The 24348-nt window shown below is 50.9% G+C and overlaps 1 protein-coding gene, 1 non-coding gene and 1 pseudogene across 3 annotated transcripts; 1 reads left to right on the top strand and 2 right to left on the bottom strand.

Annotated features, from left to right (window-relative positions):
• The first annotated feature begins 8053 nt into the window (after positions 1 to 8053).
• Positions 8054 to 9745, top strand: LOC133230625 (p53 apoptosis effector related to PMP-22-like; annotated as a pseudogene).
• A 324-nt stretch (positions 9746 to 10069) lies between these two features.
• Positions 10070 to 21689, bottom strand: LOC133230623 (cytochrome P450 2F3). Of its 2 annotated transcripts, XM_061388344.1 has the most exons (10): positions 21428 to 21684; positions 19782 to 19973; positions 19529 to 19691; positions 17269 to 17418; positions 14352 to 14512; positions 13880 to 14056; positions 13355 to 13496; positions 12403 to 12590; positions 11733 to 11874; positions 10070 to 10580 (listed from the first exon to the last, which is right to left on the bottom strand). In XM_061388344.1, exons 2-10 carry the CDS (start codon positions 19950 to 19952, stop codon positions 10399 to 10401), a joined length of 1476 nt encoding a protein of 491 aa, XP_061244328.1. In that variant the 5' UTR covers positions 19953 to 19973; positions 21428 to 21684; the 3' UTR covers positions 10070 to 10398. The 2 variants fall into 2 exon arrangements, with proteins under 2 accessions (XP_061244328.1, XP_061244329.1); XM_061388345.1 differs by lacking the exon at positions 17269 to 17418 and having other exon boundaries at positions 21428 to 21689.
• On the bottom strand, positions 20443 to 20514 carry TRNAC-GCA (transfer RNA cysteine (anticodon GCA)). Its single transcript has one exon. It is a non-coding gene; the product is annotated as a tRNA-Cys (tRNA).
• Positions 21690 to 24348: the final 2659 nt, after the last annotated feature.

The following is a 24348-nucleotide window of genomic DNA, read 5'->3' on the forward strand; positions in this document are numbered from 1 at the left end:
TGCTACCAATGAGTATTTGAGCAGAATGAATCCATAGCGCAGGGTGGTGCTTGTGGTCTCTACCACCAAAGAAGAGATTATGCATCGTCATCGCCAACGTCTCTGCCTGGAAATGGCTCTCGGGGTTCTCTGTTCCTGTGGGTACAGAAGATAGGTGCTGCTGCGTGCCAGGCGCCTGCTGGTGGGCGGCAGGGCCCTGCACCTTATCTATTTGATCCAGGAAGCTATAGATGAAATCGTGGGGCTTCCCAGACTACCGCGTCTGCTGGTGCAGCTGGATTTGCTGAGAGATGAAAACCCGAAGCGAAGTTTCGGAATATTCAGTGGTGTAGGCCTGGGAGCCAGTCCGGGAGGGAGGGGAAAATGTACATCTAGGGGGACAGGAAATCAATCGGACGTTGAACAAGACCATTAATTCCCTGTGGGGGGGTCTGGACCAGGACTTCGATGTTGTAAGTTGCGAAACTCTTCAATTCCAACATTCTAAGACTGCTCCATTCTAATGATCCATGCACTCGGGTTTGGCATAGACTGGGCACACGACCCTCTCACCTCGCCCCACCTGGAGCTCATGATGCGAAAGTTGTCATTGAAAAGGTCCAGGAGCCTCAGGAACTCCATGTCCTCATAGCCATAGTGGTTCCCAAGGACCACGGAGCAGATAACATTAGATACAGCATTATCCAGTAGCCGCTGGGGGTCGAACGGGGCTCCTAGAGGTGGGAACATGATGAGGTCATACGCTGGGTGGTTCAGATCCCACCCAGCTCTTGGGTTATTGGCTTCGTTACACCAAATGCCTTCACTTGGTCCTTTCTAGACCAGTGTCCACGCCCACAAATGGTCCCTCTCTTTTTCCAGGCCGTACCTCCAGTGGCTTGAAAATCACCAAGCAGACAAGCCGCCTCTTCCAGGACACGCTCTTCGATGGTCTGCGTACCCAAGCCAAACTCCTTAAGTGCTCCAAGTGCAAAATTGCGTAGCGTCGGCCAGCTCGGCCCTTTAGAAAACGCTATGCCTTGGGGGAGGTGTGGGGGGCATTGGGAAGAGAAGGGGTTGGGTGATAAGTTGGCTACGCCCCATCCCAGAAGCATCCCGCGATGGAGCCGACTTTCTCGCAACTCTTCGCTCTGCTTCTTTTCCAGATCTTTTGGATGCCACCCCAGTCTTCTCGGCCCTATCCACACATTGACCCCGCCTCTGCTGGTCCTGACCCCTGACCAGTGCTTGCTCTGTTTGGCTTTGACTCTTAGGCTCTTCTAGGGGCTGCACAAGGAACCAGTGCCCCCTACTCCCATTCGACCCCTACAATGTAGCTCCGCCCCAACCTCTCCTCATTAGCCTTGACTCTAGGAGGCCCCGCCCCATTTCTCCGATCCAGCTTTTTTTCGCCGACTGGATATTCCCGGCCGCACTTCCGCTGCTCCCCGGCCCTCCCCCACCCCTGCCGCCCACCCCCGGGCCTCACTGTTTCCGCGTGTGAAGCGTTTGAAGACTGCCATGGCCCCGCGGCCGGAGAAGGCATCCGCTTGTAGCACCAGTGCGTCCCGCAGCGCTGCGTAGCGGCACAGCACCACTACAGGGCACTGGCCCAGCCACACCGTGAACACCGGACCGCAGCGGCCAGAGAGCTACACGGAGCCGGTGGTCAGCGGGCCCCAGTCTGGGCTCCTGACCCCTCCGCCGCCGAGACCCCAGAGCCCGACCCCCAGCTCCCTTCTCCTTCGGATCCAGGAGTCCAGCCCCTCTGCCTTCCCTCAAAATCTAGAAGTTCAGGTCCCCAGCCCCCTGCCCCCTCACCACTAGGTGTCTGGGCCCTCAGGACCCGCCCCCCTCCCCCTGCCGCTTTGAGCCAGAACAGACCTCTCTGCTCCTCTTCCCCTGGGACCAAACAGCTGCGGCGGCCGGCGGTAGGCTCCCCGTCCCTCAGGACCCGGGAGTAAGGGTAGGCGTGTGGCAGCGAGACTCCGCCCTGAACCCGGAGCTCAGGCCCACTGTCCATTTTCCCTCCAGATCTAACTTCCCACTCCGTCGCTTCCTTCCCCAGGAAGCAGGACTCTAGGCCCTTCAACCTCTCTCTGGACTCGCTGGGTCTGAGCCCTCAGCTCTGTCTTCATTCAGGGAGCTAAGAATTCCAGCCCCCAGCCCCACTTCCAGAAATCCAGAATTCTGACCCCGCCCCCGCCCCCCCCCCCCCCCAACCTGGGGCTTCCTCCATGAGTGCAGCGTCCAGGCCTCCAGACTCTTAACTGCAGCAAGCTCCCCAGCAGCCGGAGTGGAGTGGCCCTAGGAGGTAGGGCTCCCTGCCTCTGAGTGCTGCGTGCACCCCAACCCCACCTGGCTAGTGCCAGTAGCAGGACCAGCAATGACAGCGCTATAATGCCAGAGATCATCATGCCCTGACCCTCGATGCCCGCACCTCCTCATTTCTTCTGTTTTATTCTCCTGGGCTCTTGGGTGGAGCAAGGGTGGAAACTGAGTGTGGGAGAAGTGGGCACCTGCCAGCCTCTCATTCTGTAATTTGTCAACCCAGTTCTTTCCCTGTCATTGGTGTGCTTGGCTTCTCCTGGCCGTGTGTGTGTGTGTGTGTGTGTGTGTGTGTGTATTTGCATGTGTGCACGTGTGCGCCTGCCTCAGCCTGTCTTATGCCTCAGTAGTCTTAATGCACTAGCATTTTCATGTCAGCACACCAAGGCAACAGGTACACCCTCCATAGCACCTTTGGGTCCATCTTACTTGTCCTGTAGTTGTGCATTCCTAAGTCCCCTGGACACCTCTGGGCCCATGAATGTTGGACCTTATACTTAAAAAAAAAAATTGGCCACACTGGGTCTTTGTTGCTACTAGTGGACTTCTCTAGTTGTGGCAAGCAGAGGCTACTCTCTAGTTGCAGTGTGCGGGCTTCTCATTGCAGTGGCTTCTCTTGCTGCAGAGCACAGGCCCTAGGGTGCCCAGGCTCTAGTAGTTGCAGCTTGAAGGTAGTTTCCCCGTGGCATGTGGGATCTTCCTGTATCAGGGATTGAACCTGTGTCCTCTGCATTGGTAGTCGGATTCTTAATCACTGGACTACCAGGGAAGTCCTGTACCTTGTACTTCTGATTCCTGAATACACCCTGATTCCTAAATAAACTTCATAAAACACCCCTAGTGATGTGTGCATTAGCCTGGCACTCCTGTGTGTCGGGAGCCGCATTAGGCATTACTGACAAAATGGAGGCATGGCCCCAACTCCCTCTCCTCATCCCGCAGGCACAGTCCCAGGGTGAAGGAGTTAGGCCTTGTGATTCTGACTTGTTCTTTCCTTTCTTTGGTTGGGTTGGCTGGAAAAAATGTTAAGGTGCTTATTGTTCTTGAGAGAAGCATGAGAAACCACAAAGCTTTCTACAGTTGTGCCCAGAAAATAATCTATAAAGTAACCATTAACATTTGTTCAAGGATCTTTACAAAGAATGTTCCAGGATGAGCACATAGGCTGCAGCTTGAGGCCATGAGAAGGGTTGTTATCTGAGACCTGTTTGTGAGGGAAATATTTATGGCAAAAGAAGTTTGCTGAGCTTAGGGTTTAGGAGTAATTAAGAATACCTAGAAGCCTTTTTAGGAGATAGTGATCTTAAGCTGCTAGGGGCAAACAGGATTTAGAAAGATAAAAAATAAACTGAGGAATGTAACATGAGTTACAACGTAATCACAAGTTAAGTATAAGACACATAAGAGGAAGTAGATAATAGTAAAGCCGATTCTCCGCTGAAGCAGGAACTCTGTTTGTAGGGCAACAGTGATTTCTGGAGACAATAAATCTGGGTGGGGAAAACTAAAAATGTCAAATGTCTGACCTAATGCTTTTGTCAAAGTATAAAAGAAAACCTGAAGCTTAAACATGTAGTCCCATCCCTCAAATCAGAGGCTACATCATTGTCCGCCGACAGGGCTCACCGCTTTAGGCTGATTCCCTGGCTGCTGGAGCTGGACTCCGGCACCTGCGCTCCATGCCTGTGTTACCTAGGGACTCAACACCTGAGCCCTTGTCAATTCCACACTCATTGCTCCTGGAGCCTTGTATGCTGTACCTGTCTTCTAGATGCTCACTAGGACTCCCCTAGTGCCATTCAGCCTGGCACTTCCATGCCTATCCTATGACTCCTGGGTACCTTCCCACAGTCGATCCCCCTGAATCTCCATACTTAGGCCCTGTCCTGAACTCCTCCATCTCTGTTCCCAATGTCCTGGCTCCCAGATGCCCCAAATGTCCTACACTCTTGCTGCTACACCCCTGGTCTCCAGTTCCCCAGGTCCCTCAGTGGGCACCTCCACCTGAGGCCAGACCATGATGGCAGATAAACTTGCCCTCACTCTGGCTGCCCCTGGGAGTGTGGGCTGGGGTACGGTGGGGTGGGGCAGACCCAGGCCGGGGTGGGCCAGGGGTGGGGGATATGGCTGAGTCTGTACTTGGAACAGACTGTTCAGAAATGCGGCCCACCCTCCCGCCCACCCTGCCCTGCCGGACCCAGGCTTCTGCCAGGTGCCTGGCACAGGGCCCAGACCCAGGGTGATGGTGGGGGAACTGTGCAGAGTCCAGAACAGGGCTTGCCTTCGGAAGTGTCTCTCACTCTCAATCCCTCTGCTTCTCTATTCATCTCGTTCTCTCTCTATTCGTCTCTTTCTCTGTCTTCCCATTTCTCTCTGTTTTACTTTCAGGGTCTGCCTCTGTTTGTGTCTGAAAACAAATTTTCTCTCTGACGTGCTCTTTTCAGTGTCTTTTTCTCTCCCTGAGCCTCTTTCAGTTTGTCTTTACCTTAATCTCCCTCTGTCTCTGCTTCCTCATCTCCCTGCATGTTTGTGTAGCACATCTCCCTACCTGTCAGCCTTTCTCTGTCTGGTGAATGGCAGAGGTTTAGGGGCAGGGCTCTGCTTAGAGGTGCTGACCCTTCAGACAGCAGGGTTGCAGCAAGTGTGCCCTCCTGGACTCCACCCTCCAACATGGATCCTTTTTCTCAGGTTGTTTTTAAGAAGTTTTTACTGCATTTGTTACACTATTGCTTCTGGGTGTTTTTTTTAATTTAACTTTTTTCGGGGGGTGCTGCACTGGGTCTTCATTACTGCACGCAGGTTTTCTCTAGTTACGGCGAATAGAGGCTACTGTCTACTTGCGGTCGCTTCTTTAGTTGCTGTGTGAAGAATCGAGAGCACAGGCTCAGTAATTGTGATGCATGGGCTTAGTTGCTCCGAAGCACGTGGGATCTTCGAGGACCAGGGATCAAACCCATGTCCCCGGTGCTGGCAGGTGGATTCTTAACTGCTGGCCCACCAGGGAAGTCCGCTTCTGTTTCATGTTTTGGTTTTTTGGCCACGAGATTTGTGGGATCTTAGCTCCCTGACCAAGAATTGAACCCACACCCTCTGCATTGGAAGGTGAAGTCTTAACCGCTGGACCACCAGGAAAGTTCCTTTCAAGCTCTTTTCAAGAGCAGGCGTTTTGTTTTGTTCACTTCTGTATCCCCAGCACCTAAAATAGTGCCCAACACACGGTGGGCACCCAGTACATGTTTGTTGAATGAAGGCATGGCTTTGTTTCATCCCTGTTTCTGTGTCTTTTTTTCTCTCTCTAATTCAGACTCTGTTTCTCTCAGTCTCTGTCTTTGGCTGAATCCTTGTAAATGTCTCTCTTCCTGCCTTGTCTCTATTTCATCTCTTGAGGTTTCTCTCCAGATCTCTTTTTGTCCTCTCAGATCGCTGTCTTTCTTCAGCTCTGTGCCTCTCTTAATTTCCATCTTGGCTTTAGCATCTCCTTGTCTTCCATCTGGAGAAGGCAATGGCACCCCACTCTTTGAACATCTGTCTCTCCCCATTTCTCAATTCCTCTCTTTCTCCTCCTCTGTCTCTCTCACTCCCAGTCTTTGATTTTCAGGATCTTGCTCTATATATCTCTCTGTCTCTTCCTGTCTCTTTTTCTTCACCATGTGTCTCTCTTTGCCGTCTGTCCATCTTTCTTTCTTAGGACCTGTGAATCTCCTTTTCCCCCTCCACCTCTGCATCCCTGCCTGGGCCTTGGGGCAGACTTGGCTTGGGGTGGGAACAGCATGGGGATTAGGGAGCCACCACCCCATGTGGGGACTGCCTATAAGCCTCCCTCTAGCTGGCCCCAGACTTAGCAAAGCATGTCCCCATTTCTGAATGACCTTGGGAAACTCCACTCAGGGAAGGGCCTCCCATGTCACCTCTGCCCCTGGCTGGGGGGCCAGCCTCATTCTGTCTGCCTCTAGCTCAGTGAAGCTTGAGATGCCTGGTTTTTGAGAAAAGCTACTGTCAGCAGGATTGTCAGCTTGTCAAATCCAGTCCCAGGTTGGGAGGCCCCATGCCTGGGACTGCTATCCACCCCAAAGGGAGGAACTGTAAGACAAAGAGATAATTCAGTGAGAGGGATGAGAAATGAGGGAGAGTTTCAGCCTTCCAGTGCCTCACTTCCCCATTAATTGCCCTTCCTCTCTGTCTTTCTGTGGTCATTGTTTTGTTTCTTTCTTTGTCTCTATCTTCTATTCTCTTTACCTCCCCAGGTCTCAGTCCTTGTTCTCTCTCTACTTTCCTCTATGTCTCTGACTCATAAGATTTCAAAGAGCAGGGTGGGAGCCAGAAGATCTGCTTTCTGCATCCGGCTCTGCTCATTTCTGACTGTGATCTTGGGCAAGTCACTTCACCTCTCTGAGCAACCTCAGTTTTGCTGTAAAAATATATAATAGCACTTCCCCAGTGGTCCAGTGGTTAAGAATCCACCTGCCAATGCAGAACATGAGTTTGATCCCTAGTCTGAGAAGATTCCACATACTGAGGGGCAACTAAGCCCCTGTGTCATAACTGCCGAAGACTGCACACCCTAGAGCCCATGCTCCACAACAAGAGAAGCCACTGCAATGAGGAATCTGTGCACAGCAACTAGACTAGCCCCTCCCTCTGTTCACTGCAACTAGAGAAAGCCTGTGTGCAGCAACGAAGACCCAGTGCAGCCAAAAATAATAAACTAAATAAAAGCCTACCTTATTTAAAACAATGTATAACAAAATTGCTTTGCACCATGTGTATGTGTGCTAAGTCGCTTCAGTGGGGTCCAAGTCTTTGCAACCCTATGGACTATAGCCTGCCAGGCTCCTCTGTCCTTGGGATTCTCCAGGCAACAATACTGGAGTGGATTGCCATGCCTGCCTCCAAGGGATCTTCCCCACTCAGGGATGGAACCCACCTCTCTCTTGTCTCCTGCATTAGCAGGCAGGGTCTTTACCACTAGCGCCACCTGGCTTTGCCCCATAGGAAGATTTAAATGAGGCATTTGGACCAGTGTGTGAATAGGATGCACTAGGTCGGAGAAAGCAATGGCACCCCACTCCAGTATTCTTGCCTGGAAAATCCCATGGCGGAGGAGCCTGGTGGGCTGTAGTCCATGGGGTCGCTAAGAGTCGGACACGACTGAGCGACTTCACTTTCACTTTTCACTTTCATGCATTGGAGAAGGAAATGGCAACCCACTCCAGTATTTTTCCCTGGAGAATCCCAGGGACGGGGAAGCCTGGTGGGCAGCCGTCTATGGGGTCGCACAGAGTCGGACATGACTGAAGTGACTTAACAGCAGCAGGTAAGTGGTAGTACTTGTGATTTCCCAGTCTCCTTGTCTGTTTATTTCTCCATATCTCTCACTTTCTCTGTTTACATCTCCATCTTTGTACAGCACCCTGCATCTCTGGCAGACCTATGGAAACTTTCTGGGCTGCTGTCTTTTTCTTGGCCTTGGTTTCTTTACTTCTGTTTTCACTCAGGCCCTCCTAGCCTTTACCTCCAAGTCTGTCTCCAGGGAACACTTTCTCCCATTTTTTTTTTTTTTAAACTTCCCTAAGAGTGAGGGTTGAACGCATCCAAGCCAGGTGTCTCCCTTCTCTGCAGCCAGACCTTACTTCTGTCCATCCTAGAGGACTGTCCTCCTCCCTTTAATTCAGCCAAGGTAGGTTTGAATCTATTCTAAAGATAATTTAATAGAAACTGATACAAAAAGCCTTCTCCGGAGTCACCGGAATCTAGGTGGGGCGGGCGCCACGACCCCGCTGCCAACCCCGAGCCGCGTCCTCCAAGAGCCGCCTCCTCGAGGCCTCTTCCCTTTTGTCGCGCTGCCCGCACTCGAGGGCCACTCTCCGCCGGTGTCCGAGCCTCGCGCGCTGCTCTCCTCCCCGCCGCCGCCGTCGAGATGCTGCGCTGCGGCCTGGCCTGCGAGCGCTGCAGGTGGATCCTGCCGCTGCTACTGCTTAGCGCCATCGTCTTTGACATCATCGCACTGGCCGGCCGCGGCTGGCTGCAGTCGAGCGATGACAGCCAGACGTCCTCGCTGTGGTGGCATTGTTTACTAGAAGTCTGCGACAGCCTCATGACATATGCTTGGGGAAGGGCAGCCGCTGCTATGCTGCTCTGCGGTTTCATCATCCTGGTGATCTGCTTCATCCTCTCCTTCTTTGCCCTCTGTGGACCCCAAATGCTTGTCTTCCTGAGAGTAATCAGAGGCCTTCTGGCCCTGGCTGCTGTGTTCCAGATCATCTCCCTGGTAATTTATCCTGTGAAGTACACTCAGACCTTTAACCTTCACCTCAACCCTGCTGTCACATCTATAACTGGGCCTACAGCTTCGGGTGGGCAGCCACTATTATCCTGATTGGCTGTGCCTTCTTCTTCTGTTGCCTTCCCAGCTATGAAGATGACCTGCTGGGCAATGCCAAGCCCAGGTACTTCTACACATCTGCCTAAGGTGGGGAATGAGCAGAAGAACATCACTGCTGCTGAGATAGATTCCAGAGAAAGAAACTATTTCCCCCCGGAATACTTTGAACCTGTTTTGGGGACAATGTTCATATCATTAAACTATGGTCAAAATGCTAAAATAATTGGGGGAAAGTGTTTCTTAAGTGGTGTTATAGTTTCATATTCATCTTTTATATGTGTTTTGTAGTGTTAAGTAAGACTTACTTCTTTTAATTAATTACCTGATTATTAAGTTGGCTAAAAGTTTCATTCAGGCTTGTCCATAAGATTGATGGAAAAACCTGAATTCACTTTTTGGCCAACTCAATACTAATATGCCAATGTTTCCTTATATCTAGCAATACCATTGATATTGCATTTGTAAAAGAATATGAGTATGGAAGTAACCACATAATTTATAAGGTAAAAATGAGAAGGTTTCAAAGATTTGAGTAAATCTGGTTAGGTTTCTGTTTTTCCCAGATGGAACGGGTTGGGTCTATTAAGGACTGAGGAGAAGAAGAAGATACTGGTAAAAATTGTCAGTGACTAAATATTCTAAAAGAAACACACAAAAATATTTTTTCAAGCCTTTGGCTATTCAAAGAAGCAAAATTGGTTCCTAAATGCATGTCATTTGTGAGAATTTCTAATGAATATCATGAATAATTGATTTGGGGCTAAGCTTTCCATTAACTTAATATGACATCTAGGAAAGTATTCTTTCATGGCCAAAACCTGTTGCAGTAGTATGGCCTCCTTAAGCAGTGAAATCTTAAGATGAAATTTTCTCTTTTAAAGTGGTTCATAGGGTGGGGGTGCGGTAGAAAGCTACTAGTAATTCTGTGCTCTTTGGTGTCTATATGCTCTAGACCAGAGTAGACTGGATGAAAAAATGGACTGGTCTAATTCATTATGACCTTTAAGTAGTAGGTTGTTCAGTAAAGCATTAGGAGGGCCATTCCCATCACAAAAGTGACATTAAACAGCCTAAAGAGAAGACATGGCTTGAATTTTTCATCTTTGGCTTCATGGGGCTCTAATCATGTAGACACAACTTCTGATAGATTGCAACTGTAAGCAAAAACTTAAATATGGTTAAAAACCTGGTTTCCTTTGGTAAACAGATTAAGAATATCTGATATAAAACACTTAACAGGAGAATTCAGGAATGTGGGATTTCTCTGACTTGCAAATATGATATATCACATGGAATATTATTATTTTTTTTTACTATTTGTACTTACATAATGAAAACCAATTCATTTTATATATCAAATTATTTTGTAAGTTGTAAAAATAGCAGTTGAAGTTTTATTATGAACTTTTCTCAATAAACCCGGTGATATTAAAAAAAAAAAAAAAGCCTTCTCTACAAAAGGGTGTGCAGTAGAACGAATTCTGTGGATTAAACAAGGCACGTGCTTTCCCTTCCCCATGGCTTTTTCTGCTTCAGCGGCTCAGAAGGTAAAGACAGGAATGTTGGGGAAGGGCATGCAGCTGGCGCAAGGTGATAGGAAGCGAGTGTGACAGCGAGAGGGATGGGGCGCAGGGGAACGAGACGATGGATCGAAGCACCCCTCCAGACAGGCCCCATCGTTCACCGACGAATCTGGAAGGGATGCGGCGTCAGCGTGCGAGCACGCAGAGCTGGTAAGGCCGGGGCAAATTGCCGAGACCCGAGCTGAGCGGGGTCAGATCGATGTCCTCGCGCGCCCCCAGCGGCTGCAGCGAGAAGCTCTGCAGGATGGCGGTGAGGTAGAGGAAGAGCTCCATGCGCGCCAGCGCCTCGCCCAGGCACAGCCGGCGTCCTGCAGGGAGAAAGGACGCGGAGGAGCAATGAGACAAAACGGGGTGAAGGGCCTCCTCCACTTTCAGAGGAAAGCATGAGAATAATGACTGGGGACTCACAGACCCCTCTATCTAAAGGTCCGGGACAGACAGTTTAAGTATATTGTGGACCTCCTACAAGTGCAACCTTGCAGGGATTCGAATCCTGACTACCATTACTAGTTATGTGATCTTGGGCAAGCCAGAGTTTCTGGGTAGGTATCTGAAATGGGGAGGATAATAGTGCTTCATTAGGTTGCTATGAGGGACTTTTCCTGATGGCTCAGACTGTGAAGAATCTGCCTGCAATCCAGGTTGGATTCCTGGGGTCAGGAAGATCCTTTGGAGAAGGGAATGGCTACCCACCCCAGTATTATTGCCTGGAGAATTCCACGGACAGAGGAGCTTGGAAACCACTGAGCAACTAACGTTTTCACTTTTTTTCAGGTTGTTGTGAAAGGTAAATGGAGGTGAAACAGTGAGAATATAATGCTATGTTAGTTTAGTATGTGTGGGCCCTCGCTGCTCTAAGCCCTACTATCAATTAATTTCATCCTTATAACAACTCCCAGAGGTGGGCTTTTTTATGATCGCCATTTCATAGATGTAAAACCCGAAGCACAGAGAAGGGAAGGAGCATATCCAAGGCCGAGCCACTAGAATATAACAAAGCTGGGGTCTGGCAGCAAAGTGCATCTTTTAGCCACCACTCTTACAGTTCTCAGAGGTAGCACTGGCGCACAGTAGGCAATGTTGTAGGTTACCTATTATTATGCACCCTACTACCTTTTCGAACACTGAGTTAAGCAGGAAAAGATGTTTTTTTCAGCCGTTTAAGGACCAAAGGCAAGAAAACCCAGAACCGCTTCAACTGCACCACCCAGTGGAGAGCCTGATAATGACCATGTCCAAGTTGGATGACGATCCTGTTTCCCTGCCTCCCTCCACAAGGCTGTCATTTGCTATCAGCCTGTAGGGGAAGAGTTGAGAAGGAGAAAGGACATCTGCACATTTAAAGCTGAGGATTGGGTGGGATGAAGAAGTGAAAGGGTTTGGAGAGTTGAATTAGGCTTGGGGAATGTAGGTGGAATATTGGGCCAGAAAGACTGACCGTTGCCCTCCACCACTCTCACCTGCTGAGAAAGGCATGAAGGCAGGGCTCTTCTTGAAGGACATATTGGCATCCAGAAAATGTTCAGGGTTGAATTCCTTGGGCTTCAGAAATTGGCTGGGGTCATAGTGAACTGTATTAAGGAGGGTGATGACATCTGTGCCCTGCGTGGGTGGGGAGGCAGAATCAGTGGCAGGTTAAAAGGGCTGGGAGGTTCCCAGTAGAGGATTTCCACTCTACAGAGCCTGGGTCTACCTCAGGAGTCCAGGAAATGGGTATGGGTGTCTAGGGTTCCCAGTGACGGGTGCTGAAAATGATTCTGTTGGGGTCTAAGGTAGGGATGTCGGATACCCTCCTTGTAGAAACAAATCTGGGGTTCTTGGGGAGGGAGTAAGGTCTCCCAGAACAGTGTTTAGGTACAGGGGGTCCCCAGTATGAATTCTCAGACCTTGGGGATTTCAGAGAGGGGTCCTAGGGGTCACAGGGAAGGGGCCTGGTGTTCAGGACAGGGTCTAGTCCAGTATGGTATAGAATGAGGTCTTGGGAAGGGGCTGAGGTTCTGGATTTAAGGGCCTCAGATGTCTGTTGCTAGGGCCTGGGTCTTCCTTGCTAGAACCCTGGATGCCCATATCAAGAGTGTGGAATGCCTCTTCCTAAGGTTTTAGGTATGGTTTGCCAGGTGACCACTGCACCCTGGGTATCGTGAAGCCTCGAAAGTTCGTGTCCCGAGTGACACGGTGCGGTAAGCTCATGGGGATGACGTCTGCGAAGCGCTGCACTTCGTGGATCACCGCGTCTGTGTAAGGCATCGCCGCTCGGTCCTCCACCGTCGGCAGCCGCTCGCGTCCCACCACGCGGTCGATTTCCTCCTGGACTCGAACTGGGGTGGGGGGAGGGGAGAGCGGTTGTTGAGGGGATCAGCAGACTCGACTGTGCAGAGAAGAGGTGTGTGCATGCGTGTGGAAGCAGTCCAGCCACTCACTGCTTTCCAGTCGAGGTCGGGGTCGGGGGTCGGGGGACGCTGCAGGGGTGCATGCGAAGGTTAGATGGAGGTTCAGAGGGAGGGGCTGGGTTCAGAGATGCAGTGAGGGCGAAAGTTTCGTCCCGCCTGGGCTTCCAGGGGTGAGGTTGTGCGGACAGGGTGACAGGGCTGCTTGGAGTCCAGGTCCCACATGGGATTGCCGGCGGGGCTTCGAGGACTAGGGCTGCTGGAGGATGGATGGAGAGAGCAGGGTGTGCAGGACAGCTGAGAAATCAGGGGTGGGGCGGGCGGCAAATATCCAGTCGGTCTCCGCACAGCGTCCAGGCGGCCAGGAAGGTTAAGGGGAAGACCCAGAAGCAGGGTTTGGGGAGGCGGGGTCGCAGGCCGTGAGGTGGGAGGGGAGGGATTCTTGGGCAGGCCTGGGCTCTGGGCGTCTGTGCAAGTTTTGTGTGCAGGGTCAGAGATGAGTCCCAAAGCAAGGCCTTGCGGACGGGTCTCCGTCCGGGCAGAATATGTGGATCGAGGGAGCCACGTGAGTGGGGTCAGCCTCCAGTGGGCTTGCGGGTTCGGCTGTGGGACCCAGGCGTGAGGTGGCGGCTCTCGCTACCAGGCACACTGGGCGGGCGCTCAAGGTCTGTGGGCGGGGCTCCCGGCGCTCGCACCTTGCACTTCTGGATACTTCATGAGCAGTCGGAAGGCGTGGCGCAGCGTGGTACCCACGGTCTCAGTGCCGCCGAAGAGCAGATTGTGTGTGGTCATCAGCAGAGTATCCATGAAGAAGTGGCTCAGCGGGTCCTGCTTTTCCTGCAGGGGTTAAGGGCCGGGGATGTGAGCCAAGGCGGAGGGAGATCTTTGGGCGCCGAGACTCTGCACAGCTGCCACTGGGTGCCAGTTCAGCGCCTCCTCCGTTCAATTTCCTTTCCTTAGGGGATCTGGGGAGCGCGGAGGGCAGGGTAGGGAAAATCTCAGCCAAGCGGCCGATCAAATAAACAAACCCTGAAGGATTTCTTAATGAGCCTGTTAATTGTCGGAGGCCCTGAGTGGCCCCAGAAGAGCCAGGTGATCCACCTTCACTTCCTGGATGTGGGGAGTTCAGACCCAAACACGCTCATCTCGAGATCCTTGTTGGTTCGAAGCAGGATGGAAGGTCAGATCAGAGATGGGACTTCCAGGTAGGGCTTACTTACCTGTGCCATCTTGGTAAGGAAGCAATCAATGAAGTCTCGGGGAGAGTTTGGGTCAAGGGAAGCCTGGTGTTCACGGACGCTGCGGGCGATGAGGTCCTTCATGCGTCCGTAGTTCTTAAAAAGGCGTCGGTGTGGCCCGGGCACCCAGTCCAGGAGGTTCGGAAAGATATTGTACATCTAAGGATGGAGCAGAGTTGGAGGGGTTGGGAGGAGCAGGCGGCAGCAGAGACGGTAAGGTGAAGGGGTGTGTGTGTGTGTGTGTGTGTGTGTGTGTGTGTGTCTAGGGTGGGGCGGGGCCTGTGTGTCAGCAGAGCCCCTGCAGAGTGGGCGGGGCCGCCGCATACCTCGGGGGGCGGGGTCAGACGGAGAGGGCGGGGCCAATAGCAATTCCTTCCCTACCCACTTCTTCCCGGATAGCCCTGAACTGGCGGGACCCCCCAACCCTCTCGCCCATGGAATTCGGTCTCCTGACCTCTCCCCAGGGGCTGCTCATGATTTGGAAGTTTTCATTGATGAGGTGGATAATGGTGAGCAGACGGTCGTCGTTGTAGTCGAAGCGGGAACCGAAGATCACAGAGCAGATAATGTTGGACACGGAGCGGCTCACCACAAACGTGGGGTCGAAGGGCTTGCCTGAAAGTGAAGGGCAAATGGGTCAAGGGGCGTGGCTCGAGACACAGTGTACGACAAACCAGGCCCCAGGCAGCAACCGCACGACATCCAACCCAACCGTATCAGTGTGACTCACAGCACTGAATGCCTGCTCCAGGCCACCTAACACAGCACAACAGCGCCCACAAAATATCTGGCAACACAACAGACAGCACAGAACGCACATTACCCTACACCACATCGACAGTAATACTAAACAGCTGCACAGGGTATTCTTGGTGACACAATACACAGCATACACAATACAACTTTACACCCAGTGCCTGACAACACTACAACCTCACTCAGCAATGACACACAACACAACCCCTGACATCCAATGATCTGATGATCCAACGGATCACAGAAAGCAATACCAATACAGGGCATTCCCACATTGGCCATTACACAATAGCACAGCCCAGAAAAATGAATCTGGAGTTAACTAGACATGGTCTGGATTTTGGCTTGGCCTCTTAGTCTACATGTGACCTATGGGAACCAAATTCCCTTCTCTGAGCCTCAGTTTTCCCGTCTATAAAATGGGCTTGATGATAGTCTTCTCATGGGGCTCTTATAAAGAGTCAGTGAATGTGTGGCTGGGAATGCTTAGTTAAGGGCCATCATGCCATCATGAGCCAAAGAAAGGTGGTATGGTAGACTGAGTAATGCCCCCCGCCATGCTCCCACCCCCCCACCCCCCCCACCAAGATGTCCATGTCCCAATTCCAAAAGCCTGTGCATATGTGATTAAGTTAAGGATCTTGGGATGGGAGATTATTCTGGATTATCTAGGTGGGTTTAATGTAATCACATGGGTCCTTATAAGAAAGCAAAGGATCTGAGTAGAAAAGGTGATGTGATGGGAATTCCCTGGTGGTCCAGTGGTTGGTTCTTTGTGCTTCTACTGCCAAGGGCTCAGGTTCAATTCCTGGTTGGGAACTAAGATCAAGCTGCACAGTGTGGCCAACTCACAAACCCCCCAAAAGTGATGTGGTGATGGAAAGAGGGGGAGAGAGAGGAAGAGACATTGGCGGATGCTATGCTGCTGGATTTGAAGATGAAGGAAGGGGCTACAAGCTGAAGAATGCAGGCAGCCGAGAGGCTAAAAAAAGGTGAGGAATTGGATTGTCCTTTAGAACCTCCAGAAGAAGCCAGCTCTGCTGACCCAGTTTAAACTTTGGACCCCCAGAACTGGAGGAGAATAACTTTGTATTGTTTTAAGACATTAAATTTGTGGCAGTTTGTTGCAGTAGCAACAAGAAAATAATTCAGGCAGTTATTATTCTTTTACTTACATCATGTCATTTAATCCATGAGGTATTACCTGCCACTTCTCCCCCCAGAGTCAGCAAGATTTGGAGATCAGGGTAGAGGGCCATTTACCTTTCTCTGCCTCAATTTCTTCTGTAAAATGGGGTTCATGATAGTACTAATTTTGAGGTTTGGGTGATTTCTCTTTTCTAAAGGAGAACTGAAAAATTTTAAATTTACTTTGGCCATGCTGTGCAGCATGCCAGGACTTAGTTCCTGAACGAGGGCTGGAAACTGCACCCCCTGAAGTGGAGGTATGGAATCTGAACCACTGGACCACCAGGGATGTCCCTGGGTGATTTTTCAAGGTGATATACAGAGTTTTGGAACAGTGCTGGCATATGGTAGGCATCACTTTAAATGTTGATTATTAACTTTTTTTCATGGTTGACAGCTTTGACCTGGGTTTATATCCCATCTCTGGCACTTCTCAGGCACATGACTAACCCTTCTAGGCCTCAGCTTCATCACTTGTAATAACTCCCTAGGTTTTCTGGGAGGGTGCAACTTGTCAACACATGCAAAGAGTTTACCATAGTGCCTGGAATCTGTAAGCACTGGATAAATGGGTATTAATGTCTGGCATGAGGACTTTGGTATCTAAGACTTTGGTTTAAATCTTGGCTCTTCTACTTTCTAGCTTTATCATTTCAAGGTGGTTGCTCAATCTCTCTGTGCCTCAGTCTTCTCATCTGCAAGATGGATTGTTCCAAGGCTTAAGGGGCTTGTGCCTGAAAATGTGCTTAGCACAGGCCCCCACACATGGTGAGTTTTCAAGAGCAGCAGCAGCAGCATATTACCTGCCACGATGACAGGCTGCTGCTGCTGCTAAATCGCTTCAGTTGTGTCCGACTCTGTGCGACCCGATAGATGGCAGCCCACCAGGCTCCCCCGTCCCTGGGATTCTCCAGGCAAGAACACTGGAGTGGGTTGCCATTTCCAATGACAGGAGCAGCGCTCCAAATAGCACACAGAGACAGCACAAGAAAGGGGCCAGGACATATTCTGCCACCCTGTGCATGCATGCTGAGTTGCTTCAGTTGTGTCCAATTCTGCGACCCTATAGACCATAACCTGCCAGGCTCCGCTGTCCATGGGATTCTCCAGGCAAGACTACTGGAGTGGGTGGCCAGGGGATCTTCTCCAGGGGATCTTCCCACCCCAGGGATCGAAACCGCATCTCTGCATTGGTAGGCAGGTTCTTTACTGCTAGCGCCACCTGGGACGCCCACTGTCACCCTACCTCAAGGAAACACAGTGTCACAAACGGATCCACCTCCAGGGGGCGCCTATCTTATCACCGGTCAAGTGAGAAGCCTCTAGGAGTTCTGAGTTCACACCCATGCTATTGTATGGGGCTGCCCTGACTCCCTAAGTAGGCTGGAGGTGAATGAGGGGTATGGGCTGCATGTGGGGAAACGGACCTTGGGTTTTCCGAAGCTCCTCCAGCAGGAAGTGTCCTTCTTCCAGGATCCGCTCCTCAATGGTCCTCTTCCCCATGCCGAAGTTGCGCAGAATTTGAACAGAATACTTTCTAAGGACTTTCCACCGGTCTCCATTGGAGAAGGCAATGCCTGGGTAGAAGGGAAGGGGCCAGCTCCACCAATGACCTATTCCCAAGATCGCTGTCAACTGAATCCCCTTTCCCGATGTTTGATAAGAGAAAGACCCCGAGTTTGGAATCTCTCCCCAGCCCTGCCAGTAAGTCCTTTCAGACCCTCTGGCCTGGGTCAGGTACCTCCTTTGAGCTTCCATAGGGCCTTGGGCTTTTCTCCCCACAGTCATGCTTACCCTGTCTCTGTTTCTGCTACCACAGACCTGATGACTCTGGGCTGTCACTGTCTGACAAGGAACCTGCCCTCTTCATTGAACTGTGAAAGCTGGGTGGGGGCCTGTCTTGGCCATCACTGTACTCCTAGGAGCACAATAGGAGCTGCAATAGGATATGCGGTCTCACATGTGTTCATCTCTGAGTCCTCTAGTCCTCCAGTCCTCAGGGAACTGGATGCTAAAGAGGAAGAAAGTATCATGTTTTGCCTTCATTGTGTGCATCATCTCATCGACCTCTTGTAGCAGCCTTCTCATGATAATAGACTGAGGGTGGAGAGGGAAGGGCCCAAAGGTGCAGGCTAGGTGGAAGAACCCTGCTGTTACCCTATGTACTGAATAATTAGATGCTGGCTATTTCTGGTAACAGATGATGTATATATATCCAGATGTTTTCTGTGTAAAAGTAGCGGGCATTTCTCTACCTCCTTGCATCTGGACAGGTGAGGTCATAAGATCACGCCAGGAGACATGAAGGTAGCAAGTGTACTCAGTATCCAATAGGTGTTCTTTTTTTCTCTTTCTTTTCTTTTAAAAAAAATTAGAACTTTCCAACTTCAGATCCTGGGGCAGCTGGGACCCATCTAGTGTAAGGGCAAGGGGGAGCCATAGTGATTCTTTAGGGGGAGACGAATAGTCTAGGAGATAGGTCTCCAGGACCCCCTTTTCATTTAGAGCAACTTTCTTCTTTCCTTCCCACCTGCCTCCCCTTCCCTCTTTTCCTCTTTCCTTCCTTTTCTTTTTGTTCTTTCCTTCTCATATATTGGGCCGTGCCACACAGCTTCCTTTGAGTAAGAGACTTATGTTACAAAAATTCCACAAGACTAGGTGACTTCCAGACCTACAGAGGACAAGATACTGAACTAGGAGAGGTTTGGAGTGAGTGATGTGAGTTGCTGGGTGGATGGGGATGAAGCTGGGTGTGAGTTGGGTTGGGGACGAAAGTGGGGATGAGGGGAGATAACGGGGTAGATGAGAAGTTGGGTCTGAGATTAGTGTGGGGATGGAACTGGGTAGAATGAGAGTGATTGGTGGATTGGGGTTGAGATTGAGCTTGGGGGTTGGGTCGATATGTGGTAGTATTGGTTTTGGCGACAGTAGAGGGATATAGGTCAAAAGTGAGACCTAGGGACTGCAAACTTCAGTAGGTGACTGAGATAGAAAACGGAGCTGGGGAGGAAAATGATAATGGAATTGAGTTTGACTAAAGGATCAGGATGGGTTAATACTAGATTTTACTATGGAGATTGGGAGAGGTTTGTAGTGGGAATGGAGGCTGCAGTGAGGTATAGTCAGTGTTGAGAGAGAGATGGAGTTGAGATTGAAATGGGAACATGGAAACGGGGTTGGTGGGGATCGGGGAGAAGTGGACAATACAGACTGGGGCAAGATAATTAAGCCACTTGACTGAGATGGAAATTTGATGATGTGGTTAGGGTAGAGAGAAGCACTGCAATGAGAGTCGGCGTTGGATTGGGTTGGAGTTGGGTGGAGATGGGAATGGGTGTAGAAGTACAATTCAAGATGGCTGAAGGAGGGATTTCCTTGGAAGTCCAGTGGTTAAGACTCTGCTTCAAACGCAGGGAGTATGAGTTCCATCCTTGGTCAGGGAACTGAGATCCCACATGCTGCATGGCACAGCCAGAGGAAGAAGAAGAAGAAGAAAAAAAGGTGGTGGTGGGGTTTGGGGGTGGTGAAGGTGGGACAGACTTCACCCTACTTGGCTCCACTCCACCTGGGGTCATCAGTGAGATCAGAAGTCCTGAGTGTCACCAAAATTGGGAGGCCATTCTTCTGCCCTATTCCCTCCCTCCGTGTGGAATGGGTGGGGAGTGGAGGAGGCGGCAGCAGGCTCACCGTTGCCCTTGGTGAAGTTGAAGAAGACAGGGTAGTCGCCGCGGCCACCGAACTCCTCCGCCTGGTCCACCAGAGCCTCCTTCACGGCTTGGTACCCGCTGAGGACCACCACCCGTCTGGGCCCCAGGTACACCGTGTACACTGCGCCGAATTCCTTGCTCAGCTGAGGGTAAGAAGCAGAGGTCACAGGGGGCTCTGGGGCCAGGGACCCCTCTCCCTTAGCCCTCCCTTCAGCCAAGCCTAGTCTTTTGACCTTGGTGAGGGAGGTCAGCATATCTTGGGAGCGAAGCTGCAGCAAATTTCCCAGGAATGGGAGGGCCCTGGGACCTGGGGGCAGCCGGCCCTTGCCCTTTGAGCTGGTGGTCAGGAGTAGACAGACAAGAGCCAGGATCAGGAGCAAGATGGCTGTACTTATGCTGTCCATGGTGCAGGCAGTTGCAGGCACCTGGGTTGGGAGTTGGGCAGGGAGAAGGCAGCGCTGGGGAGGGAGTGAGAGCCTTTCACTCCTCATCTCCTTCTGGAGACTTGCCTCCCCCAGCCCCCAGAAATGGGAGCAGATGGAGAGGAAAAAGGAAGTAGAGAGAGGGAGACACTGGAAAAGGCCAGGGGATGGGAGAAGAGATGGAAGGAGAGGGGAAGGGAGGGAGAGAGAGAAAAAAGGGCATGAGATAATCAAAATACAGAGAGACAGAAATCAAGACCGATGGAGGGGGACAGAAGAGAGATAGAGACAGAGAGACAGAGACTAAAAGAGACAGAGTTACATGCAGAGATAAGTGAAAGTGAAAGTGAAGTCGCTCAGTGTGCCCGACTCTTTGCGACCCCATGGACTGTAGCCTACCAGGCTCCTCCGTCCATGGGATTCTCCAGGCAAGAGTACTGGAGTGGGTTGCCATTTTCTTCTCCAGGAGATCTTCCCCACCCAGGGATCGAACCTGGGTCTCCTGCATTGCAGGCAGACGCTTTACCATCTGAGCCACCGGGGAACAAAAAACAGAGTGAGCTATCTGGATATCTGTGCATGTCTACCTTCTATGTATCTAGTTATCTGTTTATGTATTCAGGAGTCAGACACGTCTGAACAACAACTACAATCTATTATCTGTCTGTCTGTTGTCTGTCTTCAGTCTGTTATCTATCGATGTCTATCTATTTAACTATCTGCCTACCAGCTATCAATTTTCATCTATCATCTTTCACATAGGGATATAGAGAGAGAGACACACACAGGAACTGAGACAGACAAATCAAGACAGAGAAATAGCCAGACAGAGAGAAGTCACAGAAAGAGAGGCAGACAGAGAGAGACTAGAGAAGGGAGATCGAACTAGAGAAGACACAGAGCTAGAGAAAGAGACGAGAGATGGGGGGAGACAGAGATATACCCTGACGGAGAGACATAGAGATGGACACTGACAGATAGGAGGAAGAGGGTGACGAGCAGATGGAGAGAGGAGGCAGAGGCAAGCCCAGAGGCCAGTGGAGAAGAGAGTGACAGACACAGAGAGACATGGAGGGAGAGAGACAGACACTCAGACGGACAGACAGAGAGACGGGCAGGGGACATTCGACGGAGACAGGCAGAGACAGCGGGAGGGCATAAGCAGAAACAGACCGAAAGGTGTCCTGAACCCAGGAGTCACATTGCAGAAAGAGATGCCACCTGGCTGGGTAAAGTGCGTCACAAAGACGCCAAGCCAGTGCCAAGCCCTGGCTCGGAACTCTGAAACGCTTTGGTAAATTCAAGAACAGGGTCCCAGAGACAGCCCCTGAGAGATAGACCCAGAGACCCCTCAGAGGAGCTGACAAGGCAGACCCCGGCCAGTCTCAGGACAGGGAGATGGAGCCAGTGACCCTCTCTCTTGAGAGTCACCCCCTCTTCTGTGACCAGCCCTCTACCTGCTGAGCTGCTGAGGGGTGTGCTGGAGGGACCAATCCGGCTGGCAGCGGCTGCTCCAGGTGTGCGCCCAGGAGCTCGGAACTGAGGGGTGGGAGCTGCCCTTAAATCATCTCCGTCCACCCCTGCTTACCACTCTTTTCCCTAGTTCATCTGGTGAGTGACTTAATCCCTCCCACTTTCCTGCCTTCCTTGCCTGGGCTGGGGCTCACAGCCAGCTGGAATGAGGCCTCGAATGAGTGCCTTGGGAGCCCTGCCTTCTCCTCCCCTGGGCTGACCTTACCTCTTCTCACTGTGGCCAGTGCTGGCCATCTGTCCTGGATTGGGGGTGAAGTCTTCTCTATTTTTTGTTGTTGTTGCCACTGGGGATCCTGGATCTAGTTCTGGGTCTGGTTTAGAACTGTAGGGCTTTGGCCAAATGAAGGGGTAGGGATGAAGTCAGGGTCTCTGTACTGGGGTGGGAAAGGATTCTCATTTTCTGGGGCCCCGTTTTCACAGCTCTTCTCACCCTTCTCTGTCTCTTGCGGTTTGTCTCTGAAATTCTGTACGTGTCTCCGCTTTGGCCTCTGCATCTTCTTGTCTCTTTTTTATGTCTCTGTCTCTCCCCGTCTCTCTTCCTCTGTGTCTCTATCTTTCACCGTCTCTTCTGCCCCCTCATTTTCTTTGTGGCCTTTCTCTTTTCTCCCTGCTTCTCTCTCTCCACAGTCTTTCTCAGTCGCTCTCTCCTCCTGACTGAGTGTCTGTCTGTCTCTCACGCCTCCAAGAGGTGGAGTGCAGTGGACAGGACTGAAGCCAGACTGAGGATCAAGGAAGACTTGGGAGAAGGGCAGGGCAGGCAGGAACCTCACTAGACAGGGCCTCAGATGTGAAGGGTACCCCCGCTACTGCCCACCTCCACTTCTGCCTCTCTCCTAAGCCCCCCACCTGCTCTGATTCTATCCTTGTCTCTTTACCCCCAGAAACTGACCACACTCAACTCCTAGCTAGGTCAGAAGGGCAGGTTGCAAAAACCTGAAGGGGGCTAGGACTCTAGTTCCTTGGAGGGTAAGGTGTGCGAGAGAGCCCCAGAGGTTAAGAGTCTGCAAGGCCAAGTGGAGGTTTTGTTTCGCCCTCCACCTCCCAGGCAACCAGGTCCATTGGTAAACACCATGGTGGTTGTTTTTCACATGGAGGGTGGGGGAGGAAGTGCTTCGAGGTCCTGGGGAATTTGATATCCCAGATCTCAGGCCCCTGTTAGGGTGGAGGTGGGGCCTGTGCTACTGTTTCAGTCCCAGAAAGGCTGGTTAGGGCAGGTCCTGGAGGAGGGGTAAAGGCTTGATTATGGGATTATGGATCTCTAGTTTCCCTTGGCATGAACCCCTACTTCTGGGGGAGAGGAGTAGTACTTGACGTATGGGAACCCCACAAGTGACTTTTCTCTGACCCCAGAACTGGGTTGAGAGGGGCCTCTTGGGACTTGCCTTAGTGGGGAACTTGGGACTCCTGAGAAAGGGAGTTTTAAGGGGCTTTGAGTTCTTCTTATGGTCTGACTTGCTGCCCTGCTGCAGAAGGAATGTAGGGTAGGGAGGGATGTATTGTGAGTTTCCTTAGCCTCAACACTGTTGACATTTGGGCTAGTAATTCTCTTGGGGTGGAAGCTGTCCTGTGAGTGGCAGGATGTTTAGCAGTATCTCTGGTTTCTACCTCCTAGATGTCAGTAGTAACCCCCCTGCCAGGTGTAAAAATAAAAAATGACCCCGGATACTATTTAATGTCCACTTGGGGGCAAAGGCCAACCCAGTTGGGAAGTGAAGGTGTAATGGGAGAAACTGAAAGACACCCAAGGGCAGCTGAACTTTCCTGATCTCCAACTGGCCTCTTCTTGACTTTCAACACATACATTTAAATTTTTAAAAATTAATTTATTTTGTTTTTGGGTGCTCTGGGTCTTTGTTTCTGCACCTGGCTTTTCTCTAGTTGTGGCAAGCAGGGGTTACTCTCTTCGGGTTCGATCCCTGCGGTTGGAAAGAACCCCTGGAGAAGGAAATGACAACCCACTCCAGTATTCTTGCCTGGAGAATCCCATGGACAGAGGAACCTGGCAGGCTACAGTCCATGAGGTTGCAAACAGCTGGACATGACTGAAACAACTTGGCATGGCATCGGGTTACTCTCTAGCTGCGGTTCTAGGCTTTTCATTGTCGTGGTTTCTCTTATTTTGGAGAGTAGGCCCGACCAGGGCTCAGTAGTTGTGGTGAATAGGGCTTAGTTACTCTGTGTCATATGGAATCTTCCCAGAGCAGGGATCGAACTCTTATCCCCAGCATTGGCAGGCAGATTCTTAACCACTGAACCACTGGGGAAGTCCCAACACTTACATTATTCTCTGCCCTCTCAAACCTCCAGACCCTTTCGTCCCTCTGTTGACGGTCTCATCTCTTATCCCATAGAAAAAGCAGCATGCTCACCCACCTACCAGAATCTGAGCCACATATGTAGCCTTGCTTTCCTGACAGAGAAAAGGCAACATTTCCTTCTTCTTTTTTTGTGTGTGTGTGTGGGATCTTAATTCCCTGACCAGTGATGGAATCCGTGGCCCCTGCAGTGAAAGCGCAGATTCCTAACCACTGGACCACCAGGGAATTCCCAAGTGCAGCTTTTCCTGAAGGTGACAGGGCATCCCACCCCTGTCACTAGCTGGATGGCTTTCTTTCTCTTTATTGCATTGTGTTTTGTGTGGATGTGGGCAGATGGACTTTTTTCCTGGTTTACAATTCTTTAAGGTAAAATTTACATGTAATGAAATATACAAATTGGGACTAATAGATACAAACTACTACATATAAAATAGATAAATAATAAGGTCCTATTGTACAACATAGGGAACTATGTTCAATACCCTATAATAACCTATAATGGAAAAGAATATGAAAAGAATATATAT

This window comes from Bos javanicus, chromosome 18 (genome assembly GCF_032452875.1).
Source record: "Bos javanicus breed banteng chromosome 18, ARS-OSU_banteng_1.0, whole genome shotgun sequence".
Classification (NCBI taxonomy): Eukaryota; Metazoa; Chordata; class Mammalia; order Artiodactyla; family Bovidae; genus Bos; species Bos javanicus.